Raw genomic sequence first — 18,265 nt, forward strand, 5'->3', positions numbered from 1 at the left:
TTCTTTCTTCTCAGTGCAGTTGGATTTTGAATCTTCCATGTGTCTAGTTCTCAGTATGCTTGAATGTTGTATTTACCAAGTGTCGACTCGAGCTCTCAGCCCCAAACTACACCGCACTCGCGAGTAGCGATTAGGGAATAGGAGAGGAATATTTTTTCCGAAACCAACGGCACTGAGTGTTGGTTCACTTGTTGCCGTCGTCCCGACTCCCGAGTCGTAGGAAATGGAGCTCGTGAGTGGGACGGATATACAAGTAGAGAGATCGGGCTGCTCCCTGTTGCAGTACTGCCTACCCTTCTTCTTCCTCGATTTGAATTTCCAAATTTCAGTGAGGGGTGCGGAGAGAGAGATATTCACGCACTCAAGCACGCAGGATCGGTCACTCCTCGTCTCACTTGACTAGTATGTTTTGATTTCGATTCTTAAATCCTTTCAATATCTGTAAGCTTTGTGCTTTTTCTTATTTCCGCCCCTCCCTCACGCAGGATCGGTCGCTCCTCGTCTCACTTGACTCGTATGTTTTGATTTCGATTCTTAAATCCTTTCAATATCTGTAAGCCCTCCTTCTTATTTCCGTCCCTCTCAAACCCCCCCCCCCCCTTCATGTTTTTTTGTTGTGCTGGATTGATTAAAGTTTGAGCACCATTAAATTTGTGTTAATTATTATTTTTTTTATTATGGTTTTGAACAGTTGGCTCTTTTGAATTGCGTTTGTGGAACATAAGGAAAAAATGATGGGTTTTGGTTCTTTCAATCACGGGAGTTCATCATTATCTTCAAACTTGTCGCCCTTAGCACAGCCTTTCGCTGTTGATCGATCCCTCCCTAAACCCAACCTAAACCCACCCGTACCTTTCGCTGAGGGGTCTTACTCATCTTCCCTTCGGCCTCCTTTCGAAAATTGGCTCCATTTGCATCCTCCCACTTCCGTTTCCCATCCATTTTCCAATCCTAGTTCGATTTCTGAATTAGACTCCACACATGCCACTAATGTGTCCTGCTCGGGCAATTATGGGTACTACGGTTCTCAGTCTATCAGCTCGTTTGATCCCCATTTACAGCCTAACGCTGCTACTTCTTCCATCGGTTCTTTCCCTTATGATCTGCGGCAGTCAGAAAGCATTAGGACTACTCTTGTCGCAGCAAAGCCATATTATCCCCAGTACCCATCATCAGCTAGTCATGATGATAGTAATCTCGTTGTCCTCAATGATTGTGGTTGTAACACGTTATCAGCTTCTAGTTTTGCTCCTTTAAATGAGACCAATGATACTGGTTACTCTCGGAGCTTTTCTGTTGGCTATACGGGTCATTGGACTGACTTTTGTGACGGTCTGGCTGATGAGGAGCAGGCTAGAAGGAAGGGCCGTGATGGAAATTTGTTTTGCAATGGTTATCATGGCACCAATCCAATGACTGACAAAAGTTTCTTAAATCAAGGTAAATTCATTTCTTTTTTTTTTTTTTTTTTCGCAATCTGGATCCCCAAGAGAAAAGAATCTTCACTTGCTTGACTTAGCTGATTAAGATATATCTTCTTTTCCACCTTTTTATTTTTGGCAATCTGGAGCCCAGACAAAACATAATTTCCATTTACTAATTTCTCTGGTTATTATGTTTATGGTTTGGCATGGTCTAGCTGCATGCCATTCTTGGTTTTGATGTATTCATCTCAATTCTGCATAGTATCTTGTTTTTGGTTGGTTGCGTAGGGATATTGGGTTGGGCTTGATTTCACGGCCTACAAGATAATATTTTGCTTACAGGGAATGTTGTCTTCAAGGAGTGGGTTTAAGTCTCAACTACCCTTAGGCTTGATGGTAAGAGAGAACTAAAGCTTGCTGTTCTGGCTATTGAAAAGTTTTAAGTAAAATAAGGCTTAGGGTGAAACAAGGACCGGTTTCAATGGCTGATGAAGATGTGAGTTGATAGAGAGTTGTAGGCTCAAGTGTTTGTTGTAGATTTGTTGAAAAAAGAAACTGTTTCAGAGGTTAAAATATAGTAAAAGAATTAGAAAGTAGCAAATTAAAGAGAAAAAGTAAAAGGAGAGAACTTACCTAGGGATACACCTTCAAGAAGTCTGTGAATCCATACAACAGTAACTCAATGGTTAAAGATATTTCTCATTCATTCGAAAGTACAATATTTCATATACATGGTGTCAAGTTACTTGGGGTTCAAGTACCTAGTTAGTTTTCCTACAAGTAATTTGATACTTAACAACAAGGGGCTAGAAACTTCCTCCATGTGATAACAGTAGGTTTTAAGCACCAAACCAGCAAAAAAAAAAAAAAACAGAGATTACAGTCCCAACGACAAACTAATAAATAGGGCTGTTAACAAAGGTGTAACCTCAGGTCAAAGACAAAGATTCAGTCACTGACGTACTCAACAACAGAAAACCAACAGTATGAGAAAACACTGCTGTGGGCAGAACAGGGAAGGTCTTAAAACTCAGAAAAATAACTGATTCCAGACTTAGTAAATAGGCGACTCTGATGGGCGATATCCCAATCGAGGGTAGATAATGCAGAAGTCGACCTTGAACCGGGGAAGAATCAGCGGGAGATCGATTGCAGCCAGGATCAACACAAAAAGGATGAACAAATTGAATAACTGAAACTCTCTTTTTTTTATTGTTGTTTTCTATTACATATGAATAGAGAACATAAAGGATAAGAAGAAAGGAGAAGAAGATAACGAAGAGAAGATAGAAGAGAAGGGGGGCAGGGGAATGGCTCTCTCAGCCTGGGTCTCTCACCCACAACTATCCCAGCTGTTGAAATGTGGAATTTCTCCCATAACCGATGGCAACAAGGCCTGAAAATTCTTTTCTCCAAATCTGTTTTTATTACAAGAGGGGCTGCCTATTTAATGGAATAGGTCAGCTTACAAAATTAGAAACTTTTTTTTTTTTTTTGATGAATACAAAATTAGAAACTTAAGAAATAGTAACTTCTAAAAATAAAACCTAATGAAAATAGAAACTAGGCTTTATAGTTCAGCCAACTTGGAAGGAACAAGATTAGAAACTAGTAAATATAGTAACTACTAAAAAGAAAGAAACAAAATTAGGAACTACTAGATATCTAGACTTTATAACTAAGAAACCATTACAAAAATAGAAACTAAGTTAATAGCAGCTTCTAATAGAATATTCCACCAATTTCCAGCAGCTATTCTTCACACCAGCTGTCCATATTAACCCCCAAATCACTGTTCACGTGAACAATAACTTTTTTTTTTATAAATTCTGTCTGTCTGTCTCCTTCATGCTTCGATCTACATCAGTAGAGCTATTAGGACTGATCAACTCTTCAAAACCCCAACCCAGTCTGATGGATGGATAGTGAGGTATGAGGGAGTTTCAGAATTAGAAAGTAAGATCAAGAATAGTAACTTACAGTGTACAGCCTTATCCAGCCATTTGATCAGTCTGCCATTACCATCGAAGGATGACCCTAGTAGGGTATTACTCTGTCAGAATTTGGGCTGTAACTGAGGGTCAGATCAGGAGTTGCACAAGCTTGATCGTGTCACTGCATTGGCCTCACCTTTTGTTTATAATGAATAATACCATTACAAAAAAAAAGTCGACTCTCTATGGCTATTGGAGACTTACCAAAATAAAATTGCCTTGAAATATAACTCTATCATAAACAACTACTTGCTGGCCAGGGAAAACAGAAATAGAAACTAAATAAAGTCTAATATTGCTAATGACTAAGGCACTAAGCACCCAAAAGAGAAATTTAAGTAAATACAACTAAACTAAACCAGCAATAAAATCTTTCTTCTCTTGTTATCTTCAATGAGCCCACAGAATCTCAGATATCCCCTTGGACTTGCTTCTCCATACAAGGTCTATGGGATCCTCTAAATCTGTCAAAACATCTCCTTTTCCAGCTGCTGGTCAATGGCTACATAGGGGCAGAATGTGGACTTGAATGCTGATTCGATTGGCTGGCTGGTTCTCTCCATTGATCTATATCAATCCTCCCCGGCTTAGGAAAATCTCGATCACAAGTTTTGGATAGTTGAGGAATCAACTTTGCATGATGACTGTCTAGTTTAAGTCCATAGCAAAACTCCAACAGTTCCTTGAAGTTACAAATGTAATCTTGAAGTCGAGGATACCGTTCTCCAAGATATTCTGGTGGGATGACAAACTCTGTGTTCAACTTCAATATCAGCCGTGTACTTGGTTGTTGTGTCCATAGAGTCTTCTACAGTTGTGGCCTTGACCTCCACCCAGTACAATCCGGGATTCCCAAACCCGGTTTGGATCTCATATGGGCCCACTTAAACACTTAAACAACTCAAGTATTTTGAACAATGGAAAAACTGTAATTTTTGTAACAATCCAACACTCAATGAAAGCAAGTTACTGATGCAGATAAATCACCTAGAGGAATTATTTTAGTGGAAATAAGCCTTGTGTTGGGTTACTTATGCATTGGGCCTTTGATTCCAATGCATTTTAGTTAGTTGTAATACTAACTAAAATTAGTTGTATTTTTTAATTTCAGCAACATTGTAATACTCCTATTCATACTAGGAGTTGGTTTTCAGTTTTATAGTTTGATTAGGAGTTTATATTTCAGTCTATATAAGCAATGTAAGGCTGCAGAGCCAGATATGATGGGCTGAAGTTATTGAGTGCTGTTTAGCCTTAAGAATCTGTGAGAGACTGAGTGGGTGGGATACCCTAGACCTGAGATAGGTTTTCTTTTTCTTCATTCTCTGTTCTACCGCCAACTATCTGCTGTTTTGGGTTGTTGCTCAACATCAAGTACTTATCGGCATAGTTTGAAAACTCTTCTTTTTTAGGTGTCTCAACCAGGTCGAGACAACTGAAGCCTCAAAATTTCGGTGAAATTTTGCCGAAACATTGTATTTTTTCTATGAGTTTTTCTTGGCCATTTTGGAATGCAAAAAGCCAAAATTGATGTAGATAAGTCACTTAAAAGGCTTATTTTAGTGGAGATAAGCCTTGAATTGGGTCATATATGTTTTGGGACTTTGATCCCATGGGTTTACTTTGTAATTGGCCAATTTAATGAGCCAAAAATATGGGTAGAAAATAGGAAAACGGGATTTACTTCATTAGTTTAGTTAGAGTCCTGTTCTGAGTGTATTTTCTTTATTATTTCACTTTTCTAGTCAATTTAGGTTACCTTATTAATTAAGGATTGAGTTAGGCCTTTCCTTTTTAGTGTCTTAGTCTATTTTTGAGTCTTCTATAAAGTTTGTAAGGGAGGCGAGCATTGTACAAGAATTTGATTAATGAAATATTGGCTTGAGCCTTTTTTGAAAATCTTGAGATAGGATAGGTGAGATTAGCCCCGCCTTGCAGTTCAAACAAAAGATTCTCCCTGAACCACAAGTTCTCAGATGGGCTCGTTGGTTCTCTCAATGGTCTTTCACAGTCAAACATATTAAGGGCAAAGACAACGTGTTGGCAGATTTCTTATCCAGGTCCAAGATACCTATCTCATCCACCATTCCCATCCTCTGCATGCCTCTCTGGCCTACAGACCCAGGACCTTCTCAGCCTCCTCCAGACCCTGGACCTTCCCAACCACCAACTCCTCCACCCCCGGATGACCTTACATCCTTGCTACCTACCTTACCCCCTGAAATTTACTGTGACATCTCTGGACGAACCATGGTCAGTTACAGCACCCAAACCTACCAAAGCATGCTCAAAGTCTTTGTCTCTCGCCATGGACTTCTGTATGATTGGCAAACTTGCCATCCAGACCGTCCCTTCCTTACCCTTTTCACCATGACCTATTACTACAATTTCACCAAGGAATATGTAGTCTTCTTTTGGCATCTCCTCGTTGTCCATAAGATTGCTATGTGTTTTTCTACCCATACCCTCCTTCATTACCTAAGACAGACCACCGTCACCTACAGACTTCCTTCTAGATCCCAATCCCACAGATTTCTCCGACCAGCTGTCCCATCCCATTTTGCTCGATTTCTCCAGCTCTTTGCACCCATCCACCATTGGATCACCGTCCTTTCAGCCCTTCCCAGAGATCAATACCATGTCACTATTCTCTTCCACCGACCTGTAGAACACATCCACCTTGCCCTAGTTGAACCTCCCTTCTTCCATCACCATCTCATCAAATATGACCCATCCTTCTCCATTATGAGTACTGGATCTGTCAACATCTGGGATCACCGAGATTATGATGATGAGTCACGCACCAGCTGGATTGCATTCATGCGAACCATGTGCCTAGAAAATGCTGTGGACCCCTCCACTATACCGGACGCACTCATCAATTCCACTTACTCTGCTTGGGACATCAATCACTCGACCCTACATCATCCTTTGATACATCGCATCATGATGGCCCACGCTGAGCATGAAGTAGATAGCTATTTGCTTTTTGCTCCAGACACCTCTTCTGGCAATGACACCGACTAGCACCTCTGTCGCTGTCCTCCGCCATCTCCGCTCGTGATTTCTGCTCCGTGATTTCTGTTTTGCTTTAATAATTGTATTTGCTTTGCTTTGTTAAAGCTTTTGTCGGCCATTGTATTTACTGTTCTTGTTTGATGTGTGGATTTCATTGTGTGTTAAGTCCGAAGGAAGTCTATAAATACTTCCTCCCCCAGTCTTGTAAAACTCAGAAGGTGAAAAGAATCTAAATATATAGGTATCAGAGCAATGAGTTTCTAAGTTTTTCTCTTCATCTGCTCGGTGAGGGCTCTGCCTATTTGTGTATGATGGTTCTATGGTTAATCTTCTATGATCTTAGGTTCTTTGGTTATGGTGAATGGTTATGTCAGTAATTGTCCTTGAGCGCGTGGGATCGTGGCAGGAGGCCCCCTTTATCCCTATAAGGCTCGGAAAACCTCTGGCATGCACATTAGCTCTTTCCAAACACCTTGTGCTTACACTCACAAACCTTACTCCATCATACACAGATAGTCATCCTTCTTCTGGCAGGTGAAACCTCTTTTCTCCATATGATGCAAACGGCTCCTGGTACTTCATCCGTTACATTTCCGCAAACCCATGCTTCTAAAGTTGATTATCTTTATGAGTTAAATTATACTCCCTCTGATCAACAAGTTCACCCTACAAATTTTCCGATCATCAACCCTTATGATGTTTTTCCCGGACACACCGCTACTCTCTCAAAGACTATACGGACTCTTCTTGCTCCTAAGAAGTCCCCAGGTCTTAAAGAGTATGTCCAAGCCTCTCCTTTTTCCCAAAATCATATTACAGCCTCAGGATCTGAGCAATATTTTCCTATTGAGATCCCTCCAATTCTGATCAGACAATGGCTCACTTTGGGTTACACCCATCTCCATCTTGGTGTAGTCAAAATGACACTTACCTTGCATGGACAGAAAGGTCTTCCAGTTGTTATGCGTATGGATCTGTTGGATACCCGGTTCAAGCTTTATCAGCATGCTGTTCTAATCAATGTTCAGTCCACTTTGAACAACGACACAGTATTCTATTCCCTGTATCCCAACTACAACCTTTCTTTGTTGGATCCTAATCTTCCTATAGCTTGGAAATTTCTGATCCAAATCACAGGAGCTCCCCAGGTGGAATCAGCAATAGTTGCAACCTTGTACTATCAGATATGTTACCGTCTGCAAAATCTGCTTTTGACCTTAACACTGGTCACACCTCAAATGATTCAGCTCTATTCCTCCATATTGGTTCAGATCAGACCCCCACGGTCACTCATGTTCCACGGCAGCTTAGTCGAACGGATCTCTTCAAGTTGGTCCCCGATTCTTGGGTTTCAGCCTACGAATCAACGCATGAAGTTCAACCCACACCTCCTTTGGTGGCAACTGATCCAACTTATAAGCGGCTCGGCAACGGAAAAACAGAAATTACTTTCCCGAAACCCGTCAATATGGGTCCAGTTCTTCCATCTTCACCCCCGCAGCTTGATCTGAGATTGGATGCTCCTATAGCATCTTTTGCTTAAGGCAACCCGATCTACAGCTTTCAAGGCCCCTCTGGCCATAAATATTTTGATGTCTGCGATTGCCCTGACTGCCTCTCTTCTAATTCTGATGAAGCTCCTCCTATCTCCTACAGGAAACCCCGGCGAAAGAAACGCCTAAAGGATCCGTTATGGATTCGTTACCAGCAAGGCTGTCCTAACGTCGGCCCCCTTGGCGACGACCCGGGCAAATACCAGTTTATAGTGGAATATGGAAGCAGCAAACCTTGCACTTTAGGTTGTTGTTCCCCAGCTTCAGCTCCGCCTCCTCCACCACCTTGTTATCCTTTAAGTGGTAGTGGAAGCAGTTCTGGCATCAGCAAGAATTTCCCAGGAGTAACTGACTATGAAGATCATGATAGACGCCAGCATAAATGGAAAGTCACACCTTCCAATTCAGTCCAACCAGATGGACATCTCCCTGACAACACTACAGTTGAAGCACAGCTCAATTGGCAAGCCGAGAATGCTATTGTGCAAAACCAGTACCTTCAGAAGATTGTGTCCTATCAGGAACACACTACTCTCCGTTTAAGTCAACAAGAGATCGATGTTTGTTATCTCAAAGAACGAATCGAAGCTCTACACAAGGAACTCATGCACATAGCCACTATAGTTAGAGATGTTGCTTATGCCTCTTCTCTCATCTCTACTCGCGAACGAGAAAAGCAGAGACTTGAAGATCAGCTCAGCTGGATCCAAGCCTCGATACAACCTCCTCCCTCACCATCTCTCCCTCGGTTTTACCCAGATTTTCCTCCAGCAGTTGAGTATGATGTGTCACCTACACACCATAGCTTTCCAATAGACCTATTCAAGGAACTGTAGGATTTACGCCAGAGTCAGAGTAGACTTGGCCGCAGGAAGTCCCCAAAATCATCATCTAGCACCAATACCATTCTATCCATACCCCAGACTGTAGAACCCCCACTCTACCAGCCCAATCCTTATCGATATACCCAACCCATTTTTCAACCAATTCATTCCAGAGCCCCTGCCTTTGTCCCATATGTGCCTCCACAAAGACCTCCATCTACCCAACTAGCGAGTTCCCCATTGATCCCGGCTACAAACCCCAACTCCCTATCAAATTTCCTCAAACAACTTTACATGGACTCCTTTCCTCCTTCCAAACCCTCTCCAATCCTTGAGTCCTTTGTAGCCTCTGATACTGATTCATGGTCCACGGAACCCCCTTTGGTTTTCATGGCACAACAACCACCAAATCCACCACCTGCAACTGAGCCTATTGGAGTTACAGAAGTTCTTTCTGAAGAAGAAGAACATGTTGGCGAAAACCAGCCACCTATGCCACCAGTGCAAGATTTCCAGCCATTCGGCAATCAAGATCCTAAGCAGCTCTTTACTTTTGATGGTATTCCATTTCATAAATGGCCCAACAAGATCTCAGAATTTCATGCCTGGCTTACAGCTGAATTACTTCAGAACGGCATGACACCCAGAGCAGCTATTACCAAGTTTCTAGCACGTACTCATGGTACTCTTCGAGAGTGGTACATGGCTTTAGGACCATACAGGCAAATGCAATGGGTCCAATTGAGTATTGATGACTTCGTTCTCCAAATATACAACGAGTTCATTGGTCCTTTGGAGAATAATCGTCTCAAAGCCCGTGAAGAGTATTTCCAGATGAAATGTTATTCTTTCCAGAAAGCTAATCTCGAAAGACATTTTCATCGTATGATTGATCGTTTCTACATCCTAGGCAAAATGGATGATGTGAACATGAAACAAGTTTTTCTCAACTCATTCCCAGAACCCTTGGGCAATGATGCTGTCAAACATTTGACTACTCAAGGCCTTCAGCTCAGTCAGGTGACTCTCGGTCGCCTCTACCAAGAAGTCCAAACAGAACTTCAGCGTCTTTGCAACCAGCAGCAGTTCTTCAAGACATGGGAAAAGACTACTGGACGATTACAGGACGTCTGCAACACATCCCATCTCAAAATCAAGTGCAAAGATCAAAATTGTCATTGTCCCACCAAAAAGAAACATCATCACTCCCGTCTCTCTGACACCAGATCACATCCGCACAGGCGGCACAAGCACAAGGCTTCTTCCCAACCTCGCCGCACAGGCAACCCCAAAAGATACAGGTACTTCAAGAGAAAGAAGTTTCGTGGAAAAACTTCTGATACATGCTACTCTTGTGGAAAGAAAGATCACTTTGCAAAGAATTTCCCCGACAAGCAAAAACGGACCAAGCTCATGCATATGCTTACTCCTCATGATACTTCAGATGATCCGAATGCTGACATCGAGTCTTTGTATTCCATCGACGACGAATTCTCTGCAGATCTTCTGTTCGCAATAGAAGCTCTTGACTCAGACTCTGAGTCTGACCCACTGGGTATGCCCTTTATGGGCCTTGGTTCAGCCAATGAGTTACTGGTTACTTGAATTGGAAAGAAATCATATGTATGTTTACTAGGGGTTCAAGGGTTTCTATAGTCAGTATCTAATTTGAGTCATTAAAGGCACGTCTTTGTTAGAGTCGTTTTTCTATCTTCTTCTTGTTTTAAATGCTACAAATACTTTAAAAGGAGATGGTTGAACAGAACAGAATCATTTTTCCGTTTGAATTTGAAAGGGAAACCTGCTGTCATATTGATTTGTTCCACATGTTTGATACTGAAGTTCTCTGTTTGGAGTTTTCTCTTTGATCTCTTTGATCTGGTAGACTCTCAGATTTTTTAAATTATGTCAAAAAAAAATCTATAGTATGTTATATATCAGACTTGATGTTATCAGATTTGATTGCCTGACTGGAGAATGTTTTCAGATAAGCCGCTGTTTATTTTGGTTGAAGTTACAAATAAAATTTGAACCTTTTGTTCTGGGCAGTACTTTTGAGTCTGAAAACCAGATCCAAAATTCTAACATTTGTACTGCTGGTTCTGAGCTCTTAAGGGTTGAAGTCCCCAGTTGCCACAACTCTGATGGTACAGCAGTAATGGTCTTGATCCAAATTAAATACATTGTCATATTTTTCTTCAATAAATTGGGTACATATAATTGCTCTGCTTTTCCCCTCATTGTTTATGTTGAATGATATTTCTTAACACATATGCTGGTTGAAGAAAGTGTAATATTTTACTTATTTCTAGTTTACAAATCTATGTTAAAATACACCCTGGAGTAAGAGTTGAATGAAGATACTAAAGAGTAGTAGGGAAGAGAATTTCTTGTTTCTAAAGATGGTCACCATTTTTATTTGGCCAACATTGCTGAAATTTTCCTCATTACTTTCGATACCTCTGCTGGTATAGTTGACCTCATGAACTTCAAATTTGAATTTGTTTTCTTATATTTCTTCTATAAAGTTGCAATTATATGCATATTTGTTTCTTCCATTATTGATGCCGACTTTGTGCCTCTCTCCTGGAGTGTGGGAATTGAATATAGTAGTGTTATGGAAAGAGAATTTCCTGTATGCATATGATGACCATTTTCTTGTTTGGACAACAATGCAAAGAGATTCTTTGTTACTCATGATTCCACTGCAGGGACCCCTGCTCCTGAAGGCTTGCCAGCAAAACGTGTTGAGATTTCTGCAATAAAAAGTCCAAGTGGATCAAGAGGTACAAGATGGCTAGACAATACGTGTTCATCACTGTTAGATGATACTGCTAGAGTATCTCCTTTCAACTCTTCAAGACCAGGAGTCTCGGGTCCTGCTTCAGTGCTCCAGGAAGTCTATTACCCTCAAGCACCATCTCCAGTTTCATTCACGAAAACCTGGAGTAGTCTTTTTCCTGATACTGCTTCATATGAGGGATGCTTCACACAACTTGATTCATGTACAACTGATCCTGCAGTTTCATATGCATCTGTAACAAGCTCTTCCTCATCCCTAGTCTTTGGAGCAAGGGCCGGAGAAACAAGTTTTTCAGCTCTGGAGACATCAAGAAATGTGAATTTCAGTCAGCAGCCTGGGGATGCATTTGACAATGGTGAATCTGCTGCCTGTTTTACCTCCAACTTTAAGGAGCCCTTAATCCAGATGAGTTCAAAAGGTAAAGAATCTTATGCTGATACATGTATGGGTAAAAATGATTACATTGTTAGTTATTTTCCATTATAAATGATGAGATTACATTGTTGTTAATTCTTTTCCATTCTAAAAAAGATGAGCCTTCTAAAAACAAACATCCTGTTGTTAATTCCGTAGATCTGTTAAAGGCAAAACCTAAGCTCCAAGCCAATTATTTCAAGCTCTCTGATGCTTGCAACAATGTAGTATCTGGAGGTGCTGGAACAGCTGATTCTGCTGAGGGGTCTTCTGAAACATTTGACCAGTTTAACCCAGTCGTGGATTCTCCTTGTTGGAAAGGTGCTCCAACTTCCCGTCTATTTCCATTTGGAGTCACTGAAGTGGTGTATCCATATCTTCCTGTAAAGGAGTTTGAAGGATGTAATAGTTCAAGTATTGAAGGGCCTCATATTCTTGCTGTCAATGCTGATGATGCTGTTGCTTTTTCCTTGAAAAAGGAAGGGGTGAACTTAGTACCTGATGAAAATGAACATGGTGAAGCTGGTTCATCATCTTTGTCTAAGGGATTCTCGTCAGTTAATTTTCTATCTGTGGAAGATGAATTAAAAGATTCTGTTAAAGCAGCACCTTATTATTCAAAACTGAACATTGAGAATGAGATATTATGTTCAGATGGCATCCAGGAACTGACCCAACCAAGAAAAGAACATGTTCCATCAATCTGTTCAAAAAGTTCTGAACTCAAGCCTTCTCACATGAAACAAATGAGTTATGGCAATAATATTACATCTGAACTGTTTACCTCCGAGGAAACAGTTGTAAATTCTGAATCGGATATTAAGGATCTGGGACAGGATGGCTCATCTTGTGTACAATCCAATGTTGTGGAACAGTCCTCAAGTTTGCCTTTTTCACTAGCTAGTGTTCCTGTTGGGCTTGCTAAACAATTCGGTGAAGCATCTGACACCGGACCGAAGATTGATATTCAGCTGCTGCTTAATGCTATGCATAACTTGTCGGAATTGCTTCTTTCTAGTTGTTCCAGTGATTTAAAAGAATTGAAGGAACAGGATCATGAGGTTATTCGTCGTGTAATCAACAATCTTGATGCATGTCTCTCAAAGAAGGTTGGATTAATGAGATCAATGCCCCAAATACAATTTCCTGAGTCAAGCACTTGCTGCCTTGAAATACCAACTGATCCTCAGAAGGTACGGTGGTTCGTTTTTATTCAGTTTTGCGGCAGAAATTGATAATAAATCTTCTTTTTGTTATTCTAAAAAGAAAAAAGGAATGTTAGAATTGTTTGTTGATACATTTGGGATGGTAAAGGTGTTTTTGTTGATAGTTGATACCTTCTGAGTAAGCATTATATTTACTAGATCAGCAACTCAAAAGTCAAAACAGATTTTGAACCTATTGTCCAAGGTTTATACATGCCAATTGAGACAACAGATATCTTTCTTTGGAAAATTGCTTTTTCAGCAAACGCAGTGAAAATCATGCCGAGTCAGTGAAGTTAAAGTATTCCCCGAATAGTCATTGGCCAGGAGGCCCGGGACCTTAACGACTGTGTAATGGTAAAGTCGGTTTGTGCCAATTGATATTTACAAATTTCTCAATCATCAAGCTGCTTGTTGAAAAGCCAATAGTCCTATTGCTATTAATAAGTCATCGATGTTTCTGGATTCTGTTCTAGTTAACCCTGAACATTACAAAGCCTCAAAGTCCTGCCACAGAGGTGTCAATCAGTCGGGCCTAATCAGTTCCCATCAATTTAAAACCCCGCACCGTTTTTGCCTGTTTAGGTAATTGGGCCTCGTAGGCCAGAGCAAGGGCATGTTTCTATTCAGTCGGTCGGTTACCAGTCTGTAATCAGGCTCAAGGAAATTGGGTTAATCGGGCTATGATCAGACTTTAAATGGGCTAATTGACTAATCAGGCTTTAAATGGGCTAATTGACTAATTGGGCTAAATTGGATTAAATGGCCTAATTAAGCTATAAATGGTCGGTTATTGGTCGGTACCAATCAGGCAACCTTGCACCTGGAATGCTAGATTATTAATCGGTCGGTGCTTGAGCCCTACACGTTTAGTAATCGGTCGGGCAAGTCTCAGTCTTCAACCGGTCGGGCAAGTCTCAGTCTTCAACCGGTCGGTTTAGGTCAGGCCTACCGATGCGGTCCCACTTTTGACACCCTAGTCTGTGGGACCAATAGAATACAAAACCTTCATTCTTCATATCTAGACATTGTCATATTTTTTGGAAATATTAGCTACGCTTCTTTCGACTAACATGGCTGTCTCTAAAATACCGAATTTATTGAAGTTGTGGAAGTGCTTTGAAAACGTTGCTCATGCTCAGGCATTGTATTATAATATGTGAATTTATAGGTTCAGTTTAGTAATCATATATTACAAACTTGGTAGTGATAGGAACAGGCTACAGACCATCAAGTTGTTCTAGGGTATTCTAGTAGTGGAATTTTGTGGTTGGGGGTCTCTCATCTTTTATGTTCCGACTTTTCCTTTGGGGGGTTAGAGGGGAAGGCTGCAAGTGTATGTGGTGGGAGATTGTCCCATTCTTATATTTAATGCTCTTGACTATTGTCAGTTTTCTAAAAACTGAACAATATTCTCTTTAGGTTTCTTGGACATGCAGGTCCCAGGTCAACAGTGTAGAGGCTGTCAATGTACCAAGTCAAAATGACCTCGAGGGAAAAATGCATTGTACTGATTCTGGTAAGCAAGATATGAAATTGCAGGATGTTGTTTCTATGGATGGTGAGACAGGAATCAAGATAGATCAGGTATGCTCTGATTTCTGGTTACACCCACAAATTTCATGCTAAGCTTAGTTCTTTCTGTTGATGCAAAGAAAAAGGCCAATGTTCTCATCATAATCTGCAGGCTATGAAGACAGTTATGAAGGAGAAATTTGACAATGAACACCAGCAAACTATATTATTTAAGAACTTATGGCTTGAAGCAGAAGCTGCTTTGTGTTCTGTGAAATATAAAGCATGTTATGCTCGCATGAAAATAGAGATGGAGAACTGCATGAGAGACCAAGAGAAAGGTGAGCTGTGGACCTTAACCTTGACTTCCTGTGCTCTCTATGTGGAGGTTGTCTAGTATCACTTATTATTTGTTCTCTGATCAGATGCGGCAGGAATGCCAATTGACACAGGGGGACATTTGAGCCCTAATGTTTCTCATGATCTGATCGTTGATGACATGTTGACACAAGAGATGAAGAGCACAGTTCTAGGCACCACTACACAGGAGAAAACTCCAACTGGAATTGCCGGTGAGGCTAAGGATGTTGAGGTGCCGGTTACCAGTCAAGCCAAGGATGTTGAAGCTTCTGTTGCCAGTCAGGCCGAGGACAGTGAGGCTTCTGTTATGTCCAGATTTCGTATTCTAAAATGTCGTGTTGAAAATTGTAGTTCCATGAAGGGCGGGCATCCGGCGGAGTCAACTGGCATTGGAGCTTATGCAGGAAGGGAGGATACAATATCGAGCCCTTGTCTGAATAGAACTCGAAATATTAGGATGAAAGTCCAACCAATAAAGGTTGTAGATGGGAGTTCTTCAGAGAGGAGAAACCCTTCACCTGTTTTTAGAGACAGATCAGAAGATGGATGTTTAAAAGTGACAATTAGGCCGGACATGCAGCATCATGGTACAGATTGCACTGAAGAGAAAAATACATTGGATTCAGATGATCCTTGGCAACAAGACCAATTGAAAGAGTTTGGGGTTTGTATTTCTGAAGAACCACTCAATACTCTTATACCAAACAGGGATGGGAATCAGTGCATAGGTGGTGGTTTTGATAGCCCACCCTCTGATTGGGAGCATGTGCTGAAGGAGGAGCTGAAGTGGCAGAACTGACAGCTCTATCAGCGGATTGGAAACGCAGGAGTCGCTATGATGGTTGGGATGACATATACACTAATTGTCTGGATCACCATTTGTGCTCGAAATGCTAGGGTGTGAATGCTCTATTCTAAACTTGTCCAAAGCTTTTAAACCTGTATGAATTTGAATTTCCAGAGCACATCTCTATTTTTTTTTTGGTTTTGTTGTTTTGTTTTGTTTTATGAAGTAAGAATTGCACTAAAACATGAAAAATATGGCATTTGTTAGTAAATACACTGGTCAGAAGGATGGATGATAGTTCTCCACATCTTCAGAAGGCAAAGAGGCAATGTAATCATTAGGTTGATTAAGCTTCCTCCAAACATGATAGTAGTCATAATAAGAAAGCTACCTCTAAGATGCAAATTGAGACTCTACAAATGCTGAACTGACCATGGACCATTCAGTCTTGAAAATATCTATGACCAACTTCAAATCCAGTCAGATGGAAATGTTTTTCTATCTCTCTTTCGAGACGGCACCAAGCATCTCTCATATTCTAACTTTTTTTCACTGCTCAGGAATGAAGCTCAGGATTCTGGTTGTCTAAAGGCTGCAGATAGGTGAAGGATTAGCCCAAGCTCGATGGGCCAATTGCTTGTTAGGTACAAAGGTGAAATTGAATTTGAATTAGCACTACAAACTGCATGTAAATCGAATGTGAACTGAAATTAAACACATTACAAATCAATTGCAAACCGTTTTTCAAAACCAGCATTACATATCGCATGTAAACCAGATTTAAACCAGATAACGAAAATCGTATAGAAATCAGTCTGTAAAACTAGACTAAATGCAAAACTATTCTAATTTTGACTAATTGCTATCTAGTTCGGTTTTGATTTGCACCTTATCAAAATGTAAACCGGACCGAATAATCGGAGATGAACCGATTGACACCCTTAAGGTGAGAGTATAAGATCAACATCACGTTAATGCAATGTATAACGCAATTAATTTGTGCGGGTTTTGGAGTATTGATCAATGACTATCATCAGGTCCCAAATTTATAGAATATGAACAGTACAAATGCATACTAACCTAAACATTCCTAAGGACCTTGTTACAGGACTTAGCTAGGAGACTAGTTGTAACCAAAAAAACAAAAAGCTGGGAGATTAGTTAGCAACAGAGAGATGGCTCGCTCATTCCTTCTTGGGTGGGCTCAGTGGCCTCTTATTCACTCCTTCGGTGGGGGCCGGGAGATGACAGTACATCCTTTATATAGCTAGCTAGAGGTGTAAGTTTGGCCCTGACAGCCCGAACCCACCCTGAGCCCAAATAGGGTCTGGGCTGGGCCAGGGTTGAGGCATTGGGTGGAGCCCGGCCCGGTCTAGCCCAATCCTTTCTTCTTATTCTTGTTGTTAGTATCGCGATAGGGCTCATTGTTGTCCATGTAATTCCATTCTGGATCGTCCTAGAGATAGCCTTTGGCAGCACCTGCATTGTTGCCTTGATTGCAACCATACTGATCACAACCAAAACCCAAACCATGCTGCCACCATAAGAGCTAGTTGCATAGCTACCATCTCCACTCATAGAGGAAGCACCACTAACAAAATTATCACCACCACCGCCTACAACATCATAACTTCCACCACTAGCGTTGCCTCCATACCCAGCAACATTTCCACCATCACCGCTGGCACCATAATTAGGGCCAATTAGGGCCAGCCAGGCCCTGTCCTGAGGACAGATCAGGGTTGGACTTTCCTAGCCCTGAGTCAGGGTCAGACCGGGCATGGGCCTAGCTAATTAAGAGGACTCAGCGTTGGGTTAGGGTTTTAAAAAGCCCAGCCCAACCCGACCCTGTTGCAGCCCTATAGCTACCAATAGGGTGCGTAGACATTATAGTTTACTAATACTTCGGGGTATCAAACACACGGTTTAGCCTGGTTTCTATCAGGCTGAATCGATTTCGGTGTAGGAATGAGTGAGACCAAAACCAAACCATTAAGAAACTTCGATTTTTTATTGGTTTCGGTTTCAATCCAATACGGTTTTAGTTCATTTTGATTTTTCAATATTAGATTAATACTGGTTTAGATCCATTTGCTTTCGAGCTTGAACCACAATGAAATCTTATATTCATTACTTGTAATGAGGAGAGATTCGGTAAAAACATTTTAAATCACCTTCCCCAAGTCAAACAAGTAAGCAATTTGTAGGAATAGGAAAATTGATTTGATGGATCCGCATTGTAATCCAAACAAAGAGGAATAAATTGTAAGGGGGAAATAAATAATATTGAAATCAATGTATAAATAGAGTTTGTAGCTAAATCTGGTTACAAATGAAATCATTATGTATCGATGGAAGGGGAAGATAA

At 41.0% G+C, this 18,265-nt stretch overlaps 1 protein-coding gene across 1 annotated transcript; it reads left to right on the forward strand.

The window, feature by feature from the left end:
- Nucleotides 1-491: 491 nt before the first annotated feature.
- Nucleotides 492-16,081, forward strand: LOC122669694. The gene is made up of 8 exons (XM_043866529.1): nucleotides 492-514; nucleotides 692-1,440; nucleotides 11,525-11,599; nucleotides 11,837-12,034; nucleotides 12,190-13,223; nucleotides 14,658-14,824; nucleotides 14,911-15,091; nucleotides 15,176-16,081. Exons 2-7 carry the CDS (start codon nucleotides 732-734, stop codon nucleotides 14,927-14,929), a joined length of 2,202 nt encoding a protein of 733 aa, XP_043722464.1. The 5' UTR covers nucleotides 492-514; nucleotides 692-731; the 3' UTR covers nucleotides 14,930-15,091; nucleotides 15,176-16,081.
- The last annotated feature ends 2,184 nt before the right edge of the window (nucleotides 16,082-18,265 follow it).

The sequence above is a fragment of the Telopea speciosissima genome, chromosome 1, assembly GCF_018873765.1.
Source record: "Telopea speciosissima isolate NSW1024214 ecotype Mountain lineage chromosome 1, Tspe_v1, whole genome shotgun sequence".
Taxonomy (NCBI): domain Eukaryota; kingdom Viridiplantae; phylum Streptophyta; class Magnoliopsida; order Proteales; family Proteaceae; genus Telopea; species Telopea speciosissima.